Source organism: Thermobia domestica, chromosome 1 (genome assembly GCF_964235325.1).
Source record: "Thermobia domestica chromosome 1, izTheDome1.hap1.1, whole genome shotgun sequence".
In the NCBI taxonomy this organism is placed as follows: Eukaryota; Metazoa; Arthropoda; class Insecta; order Zygentoma; family Lepismatidae; genus Thermobia; species Thermobia domestica.
The window spans coordinates 114255316-114272430 of record NC_137454.1 but is presented as its reverse complement, the minus strand read 5'-3'; the positions used below and the strand labels follow the sequence as shown (position 1 = coordinate 114272430).

At 36.1% G+C, this 17115-nt stretch overlaps 1 protein-coding gene across 1 annotated transcript; it reads right to left on the bottom strand.

The window, feature by feature from the left end:
• Positions 1-2669: 2669 nt before the first annotated feature.
• Positions 2670-16465, bottom strand: LOC145688142 (dnaJ homolog subfamily C member 5-like). The gene is made up of 2 exons (XM_081761948.1): positions 16313-16465; positions 2670-5873 (listed from the first exon to the last, which is right to left on the bottom strand). Exons 1-2 carry the CDS (start codon positions 16332-16334, stop codon positions 5311-5313), a joined length of 585 nt encoding a protein of 194 aa, XP_081618074.1. The 5' UTR covers positions 16335-16465; the 3' UTR covers positions 2670-5310.
• Positions 16466-17115: the final 650 nt, after the last annotated feature.

The following is a 17115-nucleotide window of genomic DNA, read 5'->3' as shown; positions in this document are numbered from 1 at the left end:
TGCAGCTTATACACGCTAACATTTGCCTTGAAATTAAAGCCACAGCTTTTATGTAATAACGGCTATTACAATGACTACTACGTAACTGCTTCTATTTGCAAAAATTACGGCCGAGATTCTATCTGCCCTTTAACGACCAAACTATAGAAGGAAAGCTTAACTAACGCCATACTTTCCAACATTTTCACGAATATACCGATTTAATAATGTCATATGTTATACTAACCTGCATTTTGTGTTTGTATAGCAGCAGTTCAGTAATGGAACGGGTTCAGGATCACTGGGTGGCCTAGATAATTTGTTCAGGTCACCCTCGTGTGAATCTCGCTTCTCAGATTCAATCTGATCTGGCGACTCTGACAGACCCGATGACTCAGAAGCAATCGAAATATCAACTCTACAGAATTATACAGTGGCTCAAAAAGTATTGGTCTGTCAAAATACGTAACATGTCACGGTGTGAAATGGAAGGAAAATGCAATAATAAACGAACATTCACTGTACTCCCAGTGTATGTATTATCCCATGTAACATGTAAGAAGGAAGAAACAAAGCAGTAACCGTGTGAAGAGAACAAAACTAAAAAATAAAATAAACTTATCAAAATTGCCGCCCCCCCCCAAAAAAATATTGGGTAGTCAAGAATGATTACATTTTTTCTAACATTGTTACCATTCTTAGTACTTGGTAGGTCCTCCGTTGCTTCTGACGATTGTACACAACCTCTTCAGCATCGAACGCACCAAGCTTCTGAGGTCTCACGAGAAATTTTACCCCATTCTGCTAGTAATGCACTTATCAGGTCCATTTTCTTAGAGATGTTATGCTTTCGAATGTTTTGTTCCATGCAGTGCCATAAATTGTCGATTGGGTTGATATCGGGTGATTGTGGTGGCGTTTCCATCCAACGAGATATGTTATATAACAAAACCAAAGTCGGGTATTTAGAACTGTATGCTTGGAGTCATTATCCTGTGTGAACCTATATTGAGGAGGGAGACCGAACTTTTTCCACACTTGAGAAAGATGTGTTCAGAATGTTGATGTAAGCCTTGTGGTCCATTATCTCTTCAATAAAGCATAAATCCCCCACACCATTTGTGCTCATACAACCCCATACCATAACCGAACCTCCTCCATGTTTCACAGTGGCTGTCACATTTTTCTCATCTCGTTCTGCATTCTTCTTCTCCTACACTATCACACATCCGTCTGACCTGAAGATATTAAATTTACTCTCATCGGTAAAAATGATTGTTTTCCGGAAGTTTTGTTCCGTAAGTTTTACGTCTTTCGGCATATTTTTGATTGGGGGGGGGGGGGGGGCAGAATTTTTTGAGTTAATTTTTTTTTACTTTCTCGGTACATTTTCTGTATTTTTATTGGTTCAGGTTAGGTAAGGTTATATTATATTAGGTTAGGTTAGATAACTTTCGGTTAGGTTAGGTCGGTTTGTATAGCCCCCTAGATCCAAAACTATCCCCGTTTTACTAGCACGTTTTATGTTATACGTCTTTATTTTCCCCGTAAAACGAGTTTTTCATTGTTTTCTTCTTTTTACTTGGTCCTATTAAAGTGCTTTTATAAGTTAATGCGAAGAAAATATTTAATTAGAAGAACTGATTTCTCACATAGTGTCAATAACGCAACCCAACGATGTAACCTGGTACTCAGAGCGAAAATGTATCATGTTGCTTTTTTATCTTCTATCTAAGCGGCACCACAATCTTACGTTAAAGATAATTTTTATTTAGCATTTTAGCCTTCGCCTGTCAACTCCGTCTCGATCATATCGCAGTTTAGATCGATAGTGATATTCTGATGTCAGGAACAGAAGCTATAAAAGAAAACTCCAAGTGGTTTGCGAATTTCTATGCGTCCTGCAAGGATAATTTGAACATACAAAAAGGACGTGGGGCTATTAAGAGATGAAAAGCAGTCATTAAGATACAATTAAAAGACCACAAAGAGTTGATTGGTTGGTTGGTTTTTTTGCATTCGAGTTTAACGTTCCTTTTAGTACCGATGCTGTATGAGATGAACACCTACTTAACGTAGTATTCAAACCACATAAGCTTCCATCAAGAACTGGAGTATACTTTTTGCGTTTTACATGTTGCAGTTATTCTTAATAAAACTGTTCCAGTTTCAAATTAAAAGTATTCTACGTTACTCTATAGCACCACATACAAGTTTTCGTCTGTATATTATTATATCTTCCTTTTCCCCCTCAAAATCGTAAAATCTTCCAGGCAACAATATAAAAGTATATGCGGAGGTGTAACATTTATGGCAATTACGCCTAAGAAAATATTTTATTTCAAAGCACTTTACTCTAAACATTCAGTTCAGGTACTCAGTAGTTTGTTGAATTTCCGATGTAGGTCATCATCACTTTGTTTAAAAGTTTCATTTTGTCATATCAAATGGAAGCCAAGACTGACAGTTACATTAGTTCATTCATTCAGTTCCATCTATAGATAGTCTTTAGAGAACAGTGGCGCCGATTTCTGTAAAACTTCGGGAGGCTTCATTCAGATATATGAATTTCGTAGTCACATATACCTAATAAAGCAGCAACGAGGATTTTAGTACTAGGGCACAACCAAACTTTTTGGCAGGGGACTTCCTCGGCCCTCAGGATCGTCGGCCGTTAAAGAGAGAACTGAAATAATAGCTGACAATTTAATCCCTTTTAAAATTTAAACTTACAGTATATAGTTCCAAGTTTGCTACTTCACAATTAATTATGTTGGCCTATCGAGAAAGCTCCTTCAAGAATTAGCCACTTTCAACAATATTTGTTAAACACACTTAAAGATCCATATATTCTACATAGTTTTAGTATTTATATAGTAGCACAACTAAAATTGCACGGACTTCAACGCAAAAAGGTCAAAAGGGCCCCTGTTTTCACATTCATGAAGGCATCTATTTATAGAGAACATGTTATTGACCTTGGATGTGCCATGTAGTCAGTCACTATTTGCTCATATTATATATATATATATATATATAAAATGCATACATTTTTATTATTATTGCATGTAATTACGCAAATAAAAAGTTTCTTAAGGGGAACATCATCTTCCTAAATAAACTCCCACATAACATGTTCACTACTAATACATGAAAAATCACCAAAACTTATCGATGCAGCTCTCAACTTTCCAAATCGATACTTGGAAAAGAAATTCAATGATTACTTTGTCAATATCAACATGGTTACTTTCTTGACTTTCAATGCTTAAGATTGAGAAAAAGCTCAATCATCTGTGACATTATACTATAAATACACACTGACCAGCCATAACATAATTACTACCTACTAAATATGTGGTATGTTCACCTTTGACTCGCAGGACAGCAGTAATGAGGTTTAGCATGGAAACAATGAAACCTTGGTAGGTGGTTGGAGGCATGGCGCACTACATCTGCACACACAAGTTACTTAGTTACCGTAAATTACGTTGAAGGGATCGCTGAGCTTCGATCTTATGTTGAATATCATTCCAAAGGTGTTCAACTGAGTTAAGACCGGGTGTGTTTGGATCCTTTGCAGGATTTGAAATTCATTATAGTGCTCCTCGAGCCACTGCAGCACAACGATGGCCTCGCAGTAAGATTCCATTCTCAGCTGAAAAAATGTCCGACAGCAGTGGGTGTTCGTTATCAGTAATGATTTACCGATAGCTAGTACCGATAATGATTTACCGCACTACTGGGCCCATGGGAGACCATGTGAGGGTTCCTCAAATCTTAAGTGAACCACCGCTGGCCTATTGTCATTCTGATCTACACGTCTTGAGCAGCTATTCACCTGGAAGACGACAGATTCTGACCTGGCCATCAATGTGATGAACACTGTATCGTGGTTCATCAGACCATGCAATATTGTGTCATTGCTCTGCGGTACAATGACGATTGGTACATGCCCATTCTAGCCGTTATCGATTATGCAGTGCGGTTAACATGGTACACGTGTGGAGGCCTATATTAACAGTGTACGGTGAACTGCATGCTCAGACACACTTGTGCTTTGCCCACTGCTGCAGTCTGTTGAAGTCTGCTCTTAATCGTGTCACAGATTTCGCCCTATCCTGTTGTATCAACCTCAAAAGTCTAAAACATCCGACATTTTGAATGAGGCGTGACTTCTTGTGGTTTTGTTTGGTGATAATTTCACCGTCCTTCTTCCAATCTTGGAAGACGCTAAGGACGTCAAATCGCAAATAGCTGGCAAGTCGCGTTGATTCCGAAATGTCCTTCCCAGCCGTCTGGTCATCCTATCAAACTCTGACATATCGCCATTCTTCCTCATTCAACATACACGCATTACTATGGCTAATCGAGTGAAACTCCTGTCATGTATGGCGAGCGGTTTTGCTATTTCTCCTGCGATTCAACGATTTCTTTCAAAAAGTAGCGGTTAGTCATAATGTTTTGGCTGGTCAGTGTATGTTTTGTTGGCTTTCAATTTACTGCATAATCTCTCAGGTGTTGGTGTAGTAGGCAAACGATTAGATATATTTTCAACACCATATTTTTAACATCACATAATTTTAACATCCTAACATCGTAAAGTTGATCTTCTAAACTTAAATGAGTCCCCTTTTGTTCTGGACCCTTCCACATTGCGGGCCCATTACCTACGCCACTGTATTTATAGTATTTATAATGAAAGAAAGGAAACCTCCCATTCATAATCTGTTTTCTTTCATTTAGTGTAAAACGAATTATAAATGAAAAAAGTCATTACATATAATGTTTGTTATTAGCTGACAAATTCTACAAACATTCTGCTAAATGAGCGGTTAGTCACAGGAAGCTTTGATTGAACGGTCTGAACGATATATTGAGTTGGAATTCATAATTAATAGAAATCAAGTTGAAACAAGTTTACTTATTTTTTTACAGCCCTGGAAGGCCAAAAGAAAAACATTTTCAGAACGATCCACTGCATTTCATTTGAATCTCTGATTTGAGAAACGTCGTAAGTCAATCATATGCCGAAAATAAGTTTACATGTAGTTTTGATTCTTGAAGGGTAGCTACAACTTGGGTTGTGATGTGTCAGAAGTCACGCTAATAGTTCGTGCAATATCGAGCTGCAACAAGTGTAACTGAGTTGAGAAACGTTACAAGTCATTTACTTAGTGTATTATTGACATTATTGACTTACGACGTTTCTCAAATCAGCGATTCATTTATACCAGCAGATGGAAAGCCCAGTTGTGTAAGTTCACTTACGAATTCATTTTTTTAAAAGTTGATTGTACTTAAAATGAACGTATGACATAGTAATTAGATTCACATATGATCTTCCTCATTCACTAACACATAGTTTTGTGGTCTTTCTGCCGGATTATTGATTGATGAAAATTCAGTAAAGTTTGGGCGTGATTCATCAGTATCTACCTCTACCGGTGCGTACCTTCCACAACAGAATTGGCAACAACATTCACAGCAACACAAACAACAACAGCAACAACATCCGCAGCCAAAACATGTAATCACAAAACAGAACAAACCAAGAAATTTCGCCCATTTAGAGTTAAGAAACATGAACGCAGGCACATTTTCTTCACCAACTCTTTCAGCGAGTCGAAGACCCATTGAACCATAACGATCATAAAGAGTTCGCGTTCTCGGATCACTTAAAATTTTGTATGCTCTATTGATTTCTTTGAACTGTTCAGTCATTGTGGGATCTCCGGCATTTTTGTCTGGGTGGTAACGACGTGCAAGGTCTCTATACGCCTTCTTCAGGTCATCTTGTGTGGCATTTCTATTGACACTAAGAGTTTCGTAAAGTGATTTTCCACTTCTACTGAGTCGCCTGGTGGAACTCCGGCGTCTATTCCTATTACCACCTGGAAAACAAGTACAAAGATCAATGAAAAATGTTTGTATATACCCTACTATATTCTCAGACACTAAGATAATATAAAGTGACCACATATCCTTCAAAGAAATAGGTTCAAGAACAAAATGTTAAGAACTGGACCGAGAATATTAGTTGTTAAGGGATATGAAATGAAGTATAATACGTAACTCTCGATTCACAATCAAGGCAGGATTTACACATGAGTCAAAGCCTGAGTCGGAAAATTTTTGGGAACGACAAATTTTCTCGGGTCCATACTTCATTCTGGAAAATCAAAACTCACTCCATATGAGTCTACCAAAAACCAACGAAAGAGAAGAAAATGAATGGAGTTGGAAAAACAGTAAAGTATAAAAGGTATGAAACCAGTTTCTCATTGTGTCTCAAGAAGAAGAAGAAGAAGAAGAAGAAGCAAGTTTTTCATTGTGTGAGAAGTGGGTCTCATTGTGTACTGTGCAATAATGTACCAGACCTGAGAGAGGTAGCATCACTTGCTGCTCTTTTGCATTCATACTATAGTAGTGGTCTAGGCAAGGATTTTATAAAATAGGGGATCTGTCCTTACAACAAAATCTCGAAGCCATACGTCACAGTTTCGCCACCCCTACTCTTTCCACTTCGCCCAATAAGATCGCAATGTTTTGAGCCAACAATCATGGCGGAAACGAAAGTAGCCAATCAGACGATGGCAGATACGAGAGTAGCCAATCAGACGTGCCGATGCTCGGTTGTTTTTTGGCTTCATCGATTTAATAGGATGAAGATACACATGGGCAGATCCTCTATATTTATAACATCCTTGGGTCTAGGCAAGGCTTTTGTGTAAGAATGTAATCATGGTCTATGCAATCTTTTAAAATTAGTTTTGCACCTTTTAGGAGTGAAGAATGAAATATGTTCCCATTTTTCGATCAAAAGATCCACTATATTTCAATCATAAACTTTTTTCTACGCCTTATGTCTGGAGAACTATATATAGTATAGTGAAATTCAAACTATCATTTAACTGAGTATGATGTACTTATTCCGTAGAAAATATGAAAACTCGATTTAGGAACCATTCAAATATTGTGTGGTCCCTGATCCAAAAACTAATTATTGGCCAAGATCACAATCTTTTGACGCATTTTTTTTTAATCATTCCCAAGATTCTTGGCCAATATCGCAATCTTTTGATCAATTTTTTGGATCATTCCTAGAATTCTTCTTTCCAATTTCTTTGGTTCAGGCTTAAGTAGATAAACCTACCACTCATACACTAATCTGCTTATAAAAGTATCCTTGTTACTTTGATATAAGTACAAAATATTTTGTGCACATCGCACACGTTGCTGTTTTGGAAAAGATGGATGCTTTGTTGATTATCACATATAATATTGATGATCCTCGATAGAAAGGAAGGTCTGTTTAAAGTTCTCAATTAGTGTATACGCTTTTCGGCTGTAGATAATATCCCTAGTTCAACCCTATATGCAAAAGTCCATGGTTTCAGGTTAGATGAATGAGATGGCTAGTGATTATATACTCCAAGACCTATCCATCAATTGGGAAAATATTTAGATGATTATGTACTATGGGAGTGATATGAAGTGGTGAGTGCTTTTTGTGCTGAAAATACATGGACATGTGACTTGGGAGAGAGATAAATCTTAGAGAAGTTGTGCTAATTAACTTTGTAAAAATTAAAGATAACTTTTCCGGATATATGTTGGGAAAGTACAAAGGCACCAACAATCTCATCTTTTATATCCCACTCGAAACATTTACTACAATACATTCTTACATATTTTGTTACTTTACCAGTACGTCGATTGTAATGACTACAACTATGTGTATTGTGTTAATTCCATTGCGGGTGAACGATGCCGTATCGGTGAACAATATTATTTGCGACAAGTAAGAATTCGCCTGCACACTTCGACAAAAATCAAGATGTTGTTGGTTATCTCCAAGATATGCATGTTGCACTTCCTCTTGAAGTACGACAAATACATGCATTCGTGCAACTCGCCTATTGTTAGCTCGCTCCAGTGAACTTTGTGGTCGACAAACACCGTGTTTTCTCGGGGTTCTCCCGTTTCCTCCCACTTTATTCATTCCACCATTGCATTCTTTTCTCATCATCACTGTCTCCTTTAGCCTAGTCGACATAACCGTGAGACGTAAACTTTAAAGATTTCATTTCATTTTCTTCTATTCCTAGTTGTTGGATTACGATGCACAAATGTTAGAAAGGTTTCATCCTGCTGATGGGCGTGTCTTTCGGCTTGCTCAAATATCCGTGAACTGGAAAGCACACCATCCTCATGTACTTACTGATACATGTGTGAAACCTCGTGGCAATGGTGAACACCCTACTCAGGAAACCGACGACTGTAATCTGTTACCGCAGAGGTGTCACTATCATCACAAAACAATATACAAAATATACACTATTTGACATGAGAGAGGTTAGCGTATGCGACTTCCGCGTAGGAGACCCGGGTTCGATTCCCAGTGGGGGCTCATGTGGTTCGGATTCCACGTTAATCAGTAGGTCTCGTCTCATATAGCCTCGCTGCTGCAAGAGACCTTAAACGCAAAATCAACAACAACACTCGACATGTGAGAATTTGTATGCCTTCCACACTGATATTGAACTGTATTTCCTACTTTTGAAACCCAAGTTGCAATGTCACACTAACATAATGACCACAGTTATTATAGCTACGTACTACACACTTAGGTACGAATCATTTGTCACCACCAGTTACAATTGTAACTATTTCTTCTGGTGCTCGTTTCTGTCGTAAGAGTATCTACCGATTCGCAAGTCAAGTTTCTTGTAATTGTGATTTGTTCCTAATGCGTAACAAATATGATACTAATAGTTTGTGCCTAATATGTAGATTTGAAATACGTAATAATCTGAAGTAGTGCCATATGAAAATAATAACAATAATAAAATAAAATTTTATGTTGGGTTAGTAACACTCTTAATCTGGTGGTTGGTTGTTTGGGTTAATGAGTTCAGCGTCCCTTTTCAGAACTAAAGCTAAAAACACCTACAAGCTTGTTTTAGGACCCAAGGTACAACACATGAGATTATTTGGGAGGCTTAATTTTTAATTGGAAATCATACAATGAAACTGGAAAATGATAAATTTGGAAGAAAGGCATACTTGGGAAGCAGAATGATAAATTTGTGGGTTTGTGCCCAAGACCCCTGATGGGCAGTCCTAACAGAGGCTATAAAAGATATTAATTTACAACTTAAGGTGGACCTGAGTCACTGTAATGTTTTCAAATTTCAAGTTTTATCCACCGGGAGTCAAGCTCGGGACCTCTGTACCAAAGGGACGCGCGCTAGCCACTACATTAGGGGAAAGTTTTAATCCGGTGGCATTGCATAATATATTGTAGGGAATATTAAAATGTACTTTTATTAATCAATCGGTCGTTACGTGTTCTGATTTGGCAACTATAATGTATACAGGAAAACAAAGTTTTTAGTGAAGTGATTGTTAGTTATGGTAGCTACGAAAAATGTGTACAAGTAGAAGCAGTTTTAGGGAGGTTCAGTATTAATATGATGTTGAATACGTGTAGTAATGGGTTTTTCAACCTGTTGTGCTTGACATATGATGGATAATTTCGTGAAGTATACGGTATAGCAATAAAACATAATTATGAGGAAACGGAATATTTACTTCACGAGCAATTATACAATAGTTTACGGCAAATATGATATAATATTCCGATTCATGTTCAAACTACAAATAATTTTTGTACATAAAAAATCACTTAAGCAAATCACAATAATGAGAGCAGTGAATTGGAAGGAACAATATTATCCAATAAACAATTTACTACTAGCCCATAAATTTACTATATATATAACCCAAACCTAATCATAACTTTAATATTGAAAGATAAAGTTCCAAAATATAATTATAACTATACAATATGCCTATATTTTATTTAACTACTTGACCATTACGATGAAAACAAACTTATTTCAACGAGAATAAAGCTACATATAATAACTTTTCCTAACTAAAAGTACAAATTAATAAACATATCTTAACTAAAAATTCGAATTCGCCAAGCATTTTTCATATCTATTGTTTTAAATGCTAACATGTAAAAAATATGTAAAACAGGAAAGTGGCCAAAAGACTTCCTGAAGACGATCATGATGGCTAAGAAATCGAACTCAAATAAATGTGAGGATTATAGAATTATCAGCAGTGTGCGAATTAGATAATCTATTGGGGGGGGGGATAAAATTAGGCCAAAGGACATAGTCTGAAGGTTCAAATTTCAAAATGAGACAATAAATGCCTTACCCCCCATATATATATATATATATATATATATATATATATATATATATGTGTGTGTGTGTGTGTGTGTGTGGCATCTGTAATAAATAAGAGATTTATTAATTTAATAAATCTACCGACAATAACTATGCACATATATATTGTCTGACATACACACGCCCCACTAAACCTTTCTGAACGTGTTTTAATGTTGTACTCACTCTTGTCCCCGTAGCTCTCTAAGGTTTATTTAGTTAATAATTCGGCTTGAGCGATAGCCATGATCACAAGCATATGTTAATTTTTCCACTCATATTGAAAGCTTCCACTTTGCATTAATACATACAGATTGCGAAAAGAAACCTACTTCAGTCTTGTGAAAACCACTAAAATTATCAGTTAAACCGGACATTTTTTTTTTTTTTTTAAGAAAATCTAGATATTAGCCTATCAAATAAGAAATGGATTGTTGCTGGTCCAGATTTCTCACATCAAGGTCAAATCGAAGGCCAAATATTTAAAATCTCTCAATTCAAATTTCGAGCTTGTGCTTCTACTTCCCGCTAAAGCTGTGCTCATCACGACTTTTTTTCTCCAAATATCGATTCCGTGATGGGCACGGAAAGTCAACACTTAAAAATTGCTTTACTGTTAGGTTGAAGATGAGTTGATTCACTATAGGCTACGTTATTCAAATAAAGTAAAACATTACACTGAAGTTTTTCAGACAACATTAATTGCGTGGACAGCAAACTGTACAGCGAAAAGATGGAAAAATGAAGGGTTAACTTTAAAAAAACCCGCTCCAGTTGAAATGCTTATACAGACACGGACAATGACACGGAGAACCAGTCGTATTAACAAATGCTGAAACAAATCTTGAATTATTCGCTTATTCACCTAAAAATCACCTTCATTAACATGTCTGCTCACTAGGAGCGTATCCCCCAGCGTGTACGTTAACATATACTTACGAGAGAATACCTATATCTCAGATTTTGAGTACAGTTTCAAAAGTTCATTTCCGTAAACTGTAAAAGCAGTGATTACTATGCTAATTATCACAAATTAATTGCAACTTTTGAGTTGCAAACACACAACCTACTAGGGAATGAAGACCATGTGCTAACAAAGAGTACACTAGAAAATGAAATAACATGTTATAACAAAAATTAAAATAAGATGATAATCGATACAAATATAGAGGATGAATATGACATATCCGAACTTCGCCAAGTATGGTAGAAGAAGCTATTTGTTTACTTCTTCTTGGCCAACCGCTAAGAACATTTATAAATCTATATGTGGCTTTGTTATACGCAATTAGTACATTCAAATTCATAAATGATGACGAACTGAAGGGTACGAAGGTACAGTTGCAAGTAACAACCGTAGTCATAATAATATAGTTATACTAAACAAAGTTGAAAATAGTGGATAATTAGGTGGTAAGTAGAAATGACCAAAACTGAACAGTTTACATCGATCATTTCGAAATACAGCTAGAAGATTAAATTTACAAGAAATAACAAAATTCAGTGAACTTTGGAGTTATACTAAGCATAGTTTGAGGGGGAAAGCGAGCATCCCCGGTGGGGATACTTCAGCTGACTTCTTTGGGGGGAGGAACAAAATGTGATTGAGGGGGAAAATCCAAAAAAAAAAATGCTTTGAATTCTGAATAGAAGGTTGCATGGAAGAAAAATAAAGAAGTTGAGGAGAAACAGTTTTGATTCGAAACAGGTAAGGGCACAAGAGATGCAATTGAATTATTAAGTATGATCAGTGCAATGTTATTGATCTATAAAATGCTTTTGGCTGCGTAAATTGGGAATTGTTGTTGGAAGTTCTAAATAAGATTGGGTTGGAATGGAGAGATCGAAGACTCACAAGAAACTTATATATGAACCAACAAGTAAATGTTAGAATAGGAGAGGAAATGAAAGAGGAGAGTGCGATTGGAAGGGAAGTTCGACGAGGATGCTGTCTTACTTACATTATTAAATATCTATCTAGAAAAGACAGTGAAAAAGAGTCTACCAAATGAAGACGGCATTTCACTAGGAGGTAAAATAATTAGGTGTACATGGTTTGCAGATGATATGGCGCTTGTTGCAGCATCTGAAGAAAAAATCAATAAGATTGTAGAAAACTTGAGGAAGGGCTACGAAAAAAACAGGATGAAAGTAAATGTTAGAAAGCCAAAAGCCATGGTGATTGGAACGAGGGGGTCGTTGTCAAATATAGAAGTAGGAGGGGAGAGAATAGAACAGGTAACTAGTTTTCGATACCTGGATAGGTTATTGGTATTGATATGAACTGTGAACATGAAATAAAAGCAAGGATAGGAATGGTGAAAGAAACCTTTAGGAAGAAGAAAATACTATTTTGTGGGAACTTGAATGAAGAATTGAGAAAAAGACTCATAAAATGCTTCGTGTGGAGTATTGTGTTGTATGGGCTAGAAACATGGGCATTACTCAAAAATGATGAAAAGCAACTGGAAACTTTCGAAATATAAGAGTGGAGAAGAACAGAGAATTAGCTGGGTCGAGCGGAAACAAATGAGAAGGTGTGAAGGAGATTAGAATTAATGGACAATGTCAAAATAGAGAAATGGTACGTGAAGACGAAGAGGTTACCTGAAGACCGTGGAAGATTTTCAGTTGCGGCAAACGACATGCTAATAATGGCAGAATACCTATCATGATGGTGATAAACATGCAAGCAGTAATTTTTACCGGGAGTCTATTCGGTGACATTATATGCTCAAATCTGCTCTTAGCCTCTACTTCAGATGCTTTTATCATATGGAAAGTTATTTTCTCTTTGGACTACATCACACAAAAGTAATTAAGAGGCGATTTTAAACTAGCACTTTCAGTTATGATCATTTATGGTATTACACACGTTGCCACAGGAACACCAATAAAATTTACTCTTAATCATTATTAGAGAACCAATCATTTTGCAGGATTTACATAGATTACGAAAAAATGAACGTATTAACAAATTACAAAGGAACTTACATAATAACTGTTTGAATTCAGCAAGAACTATGAAATTGAACGATTAGAACCGCGTGTGCCATAAATTATAATGGGAACTTACTTTGAACTGAGACTAAAATTATTGTGTTCGTAACCACAATCAGTTGAGTTTACTACTAGCATTAGGAAGTGTGATATACAGAGTATCTATTATTTTTATAATACTACTTATATCATTCAGTGTTTCCTTCAGTTGATATTTGCTTCGTACAAAATTTCAGTCTTTTTAAAGAAAATCTTTAATTTAGTTTACAAGTTAGGAGAGGATTTCAATATAAATTATTCACTCTGTATATATAAAAGGATAAATCGATTGTCTCGTTCACTTTTACTCATCACCATTCATCCACTCATATTCGCTTAGAAACTATTAGGTGTAGAATATTGAAACTTTGTGTAAATACTGTTCTTCCACCCTAAGTTGTAGTGTAGATATGACGGAATTTTCCGAAATTAACCCTTTCGACCCTGGCGGTAACATATGTGTATATATTTTAAGATGAATATAATTACTCTGGAGAATTCAAAATGACTGGATTTTCATGTCAGTATTCGTTAAACTTGTCTAAATCACTTTCCGCTATTTCTCTGGTGCTTTCATCTGTTGTCAGGAAGCCTCGCACATTTCTTGTAGAGTATTTGCAGGGGCTATCACGATGGACGAAGCTCAGCCACATAAGCTGTTTTATTCTTGGCGAAACAAGCTTCTACTTTAGTGATGTGTTTTGAGTTTCTAAACTATGTAGATCACAATGATCTTTTCGATTAATGTTATTTTGTATTTTAGATAGGTATTTCAACTCTAGTGCACGCAAAATTGTATGTCTATAATTCTCTTAATATGACACCCGGAAACAAAATGACGGTTGTATTTCATACTAATACACAATAACACACTGAGCAAGGCTATGTGATAATGTGTTAAAAAAGAAACAGTATCACGTAACAGTTTCAACACAATAACTGTGTCTTCATCAGACTTCCACTCCTTCTGGCTGCTTGGGAGTTGGTCATCACTTATATATACTCTCCGGAGATCAACTTTTAATTAGGCTTCGCCCCTTCGTTAAAAAGTAACACTTGTGTGGCTTTCAATTTCACTTTTAACTGCACACATGTCCAATTAAAAGTTTACTTTTTCGCTGGATACATTCTGTCCTCTAATTATCCTTATTTTCCTTGTTAATTTTTTCTCTTTCTTTCTTCTTCCTTTTCATTTCTTCTTCTTTAAGCAGAATCTTCTCCCACTCTTTATTTATCGAGAATCCTGCATTCCAATTCATCATCGTGTCTCTTGCCTTCATAATCTCCCTGGCTTCCTTCCATTTTCTCACCAAAGTTCTGTTCTCTATATATATTATCACATAGCGTTCGTCAGTGTGTTATTGTGTATTAGTACAAAATGGAAACACGGCCTGATAGAATGGTTGTATTTCATCTGTTAAGCCAAAAAGAATAATATGACAAAATAAAAATAAAATCGGTGAGTAAACAAAAAATGAGGGTTGAAAGGGTTAACCTCTAAGGGAGAAAGCGGAGCTTGATTTTATTATTATTATTTTGATATCCAGATCTCCGAAACTTGAATCTTAGACATTTTTTACCCGTAGAAATCTTAGAATAGAAACTGTAGAATCTTGAAATGTTGTATTTATATTCCCTATGAATCCTAGCAGACAATAAGATGGAGTTTTACGAAACGTTACCCCTAGAGGGTAAGAAACGGAGGTGGGAGCTTACGTAATTGTTCTGAAATCGAGCTTACATCAACAAGTATTTTAAAATTAAAAAAAAGTGCGTATATTTCAGATATTTCCCATAAACTTTGCTCTTCTCGAGTGAAGAACGGACATTCTGTTGGTGGTACTATAAACGGGAGGATTTTGAGAACTAATAACAATCCAAATTGAATTGCGTTACTACTGGATTAAGTTTAAACTCGATCTTTTATTTCTGCAACGAGAGACGAATAATCCAGAATGTATCGCTATATCTCTTTATTGAACACTAGGCTTGTTAGAAGAATTGAGACAGACCGATTAAACCCTAGTTTAAGTAAAGACAATAGTAACATGTATACCTAAGAAATATAACATATTTCGTTGCAACAGAATATATTGTTCGAATATCTGCGCATAAAAGAATCATTAATAATGTTATAAGGAAACTTTACCTACAACTAGTGCTCTCAAACGGGTCGGGTCGGGTCAACTCGGGTCAGCTCGGGTCGGGTTGTCGGATCACGGGTCGGGTCGGGTCGGTCTTCAACCCGATCCGACCCGACCCGTTGAGAGCACTACGCTACAACCTATTACTTGTCATATTACAGAAACCTTTCAAGCCAGCTGGCAAGCCTGAACATTCTTTGGAATTAGGCTGGATATCTCAATATCTGACTGTCGCGAGTTCGAATCCTGCTCAGGGTGTGTATTGTTCTTTCACCATTCCATTTATTATCATTATTCATTTCTCATCATCTCTTTTAGCTCAAAGGGACAGAAGGATGACATATATGATTACAAGAAATCTGTAACTGCATCTTATAATGTTAACTAATAATTAACTTATCCTATGACCACACATTGTATATACGATATTGTGTTTAATACTTAGACATGTTATCGCTAGAATACAATATATATATGGCCTCTTCCTCTGGATTCTCCATATTAAATTTAGGCAAATAGGGTCTAAACAACGTATTTGCGTTCTCTGACCCTTCAAGCCCATATAGACATATCAAATATCATGGCTCTACGTGTAACAGGTGAAAAGAAATACGTGATAATACTAAAATGTTGTTCACTTCAGGGAGAAATCATAGAAATGCGCCAGCAGATACAGAAAATTAAATATTAATAACCTTATTCAGACAAGAAGTTACAACACAATTAAGAATGAAAATTTCTAATTAGCCAATTAGCCATTATGGTTCGATTCAAGTTAAAATGTGAGGTAATTGTAAATAAACAAATCGAAATTGTTAATGAGAGAACATAAGTGTGCTTAATATGTTTAAGATAATACAACATTTGTAGCCGTTTTCAGCTTTCAGGTAGCCTAATACTAACCTGAAGTTTGTCTACCATCCATTGCTGAAATCTTCAACGTCTCTAACCACGTAGAACTTAAGGAGTTCTATCATATCTTATTTAGTTAATTTGCTAACATTTATTCTCAATAGCTTGTGACTCAGTCAGTTATGAGCTTCGAAGTATTGATAAGCTCTGATTATAGATAATGATAAGCCGAGAAGGAAGTAAAATACCTTATCATGTTTAACAGTTATTGTGATAACTATTCTTTGAACAAATATCTACGCGAAACTGCAGTTTTGGTAGATCCGTGGCTTGTAGTTTATTAGAGAGGACAGCAAATGCAGCAGTTTCAAACTGACAGTATTTGGTTTATAACAGATTGCATTTAGTTAAGTGCTATATATTAATGGGAGCTCGCTGTTATCCAATATTTTAAAAGCAATGCACTCAATCCCACAATCTTAAAATACTGTAACTTATCCCTTCCTAATATTTCGTAATATAAAGTAGAGAAAACAACACCCAACTCCCCCCCCTCAAATGTTTTATCATTGTAATGTTGATAATGAACATTTGCTTACTAAAGCATAAACAAAATAGTTAGAACTGTTTTCGAGAAAATTGTCGGTGAAGAATATTCTTACTAGCAGGTCCGGATTAACGAGGGGAGCTTAGGGGGCTATAGCTCCAGACCTCAAGGTGGACAGGGGTCTTCTCCACTCTCATCAAAATTTCAGCTGACTATCTAAAAAGAATCATGAAGATACAATCATTATCATTAAATAAAATATGACCAAAAGTATGGAACATGTTCTCTTAACTGTCCTACTGTACTT

What these genes read in the sequence shown, in the direction of transcription:
- LOC145688142 (XM_081761948.1), bottom strand. Translation starts at nt 16,334, where the DNA reads ATGGATGGTAGACAAACTTCAG. An exon ending in GGATGGTAGACAAACTTCAG is followed by an intron (nt 5,874 to 16,312) that starts GTTAGTATTAGG and finishes CTTGTTTTCCAG; the next exon opens with GTGGTAATAGGAATAGACGC.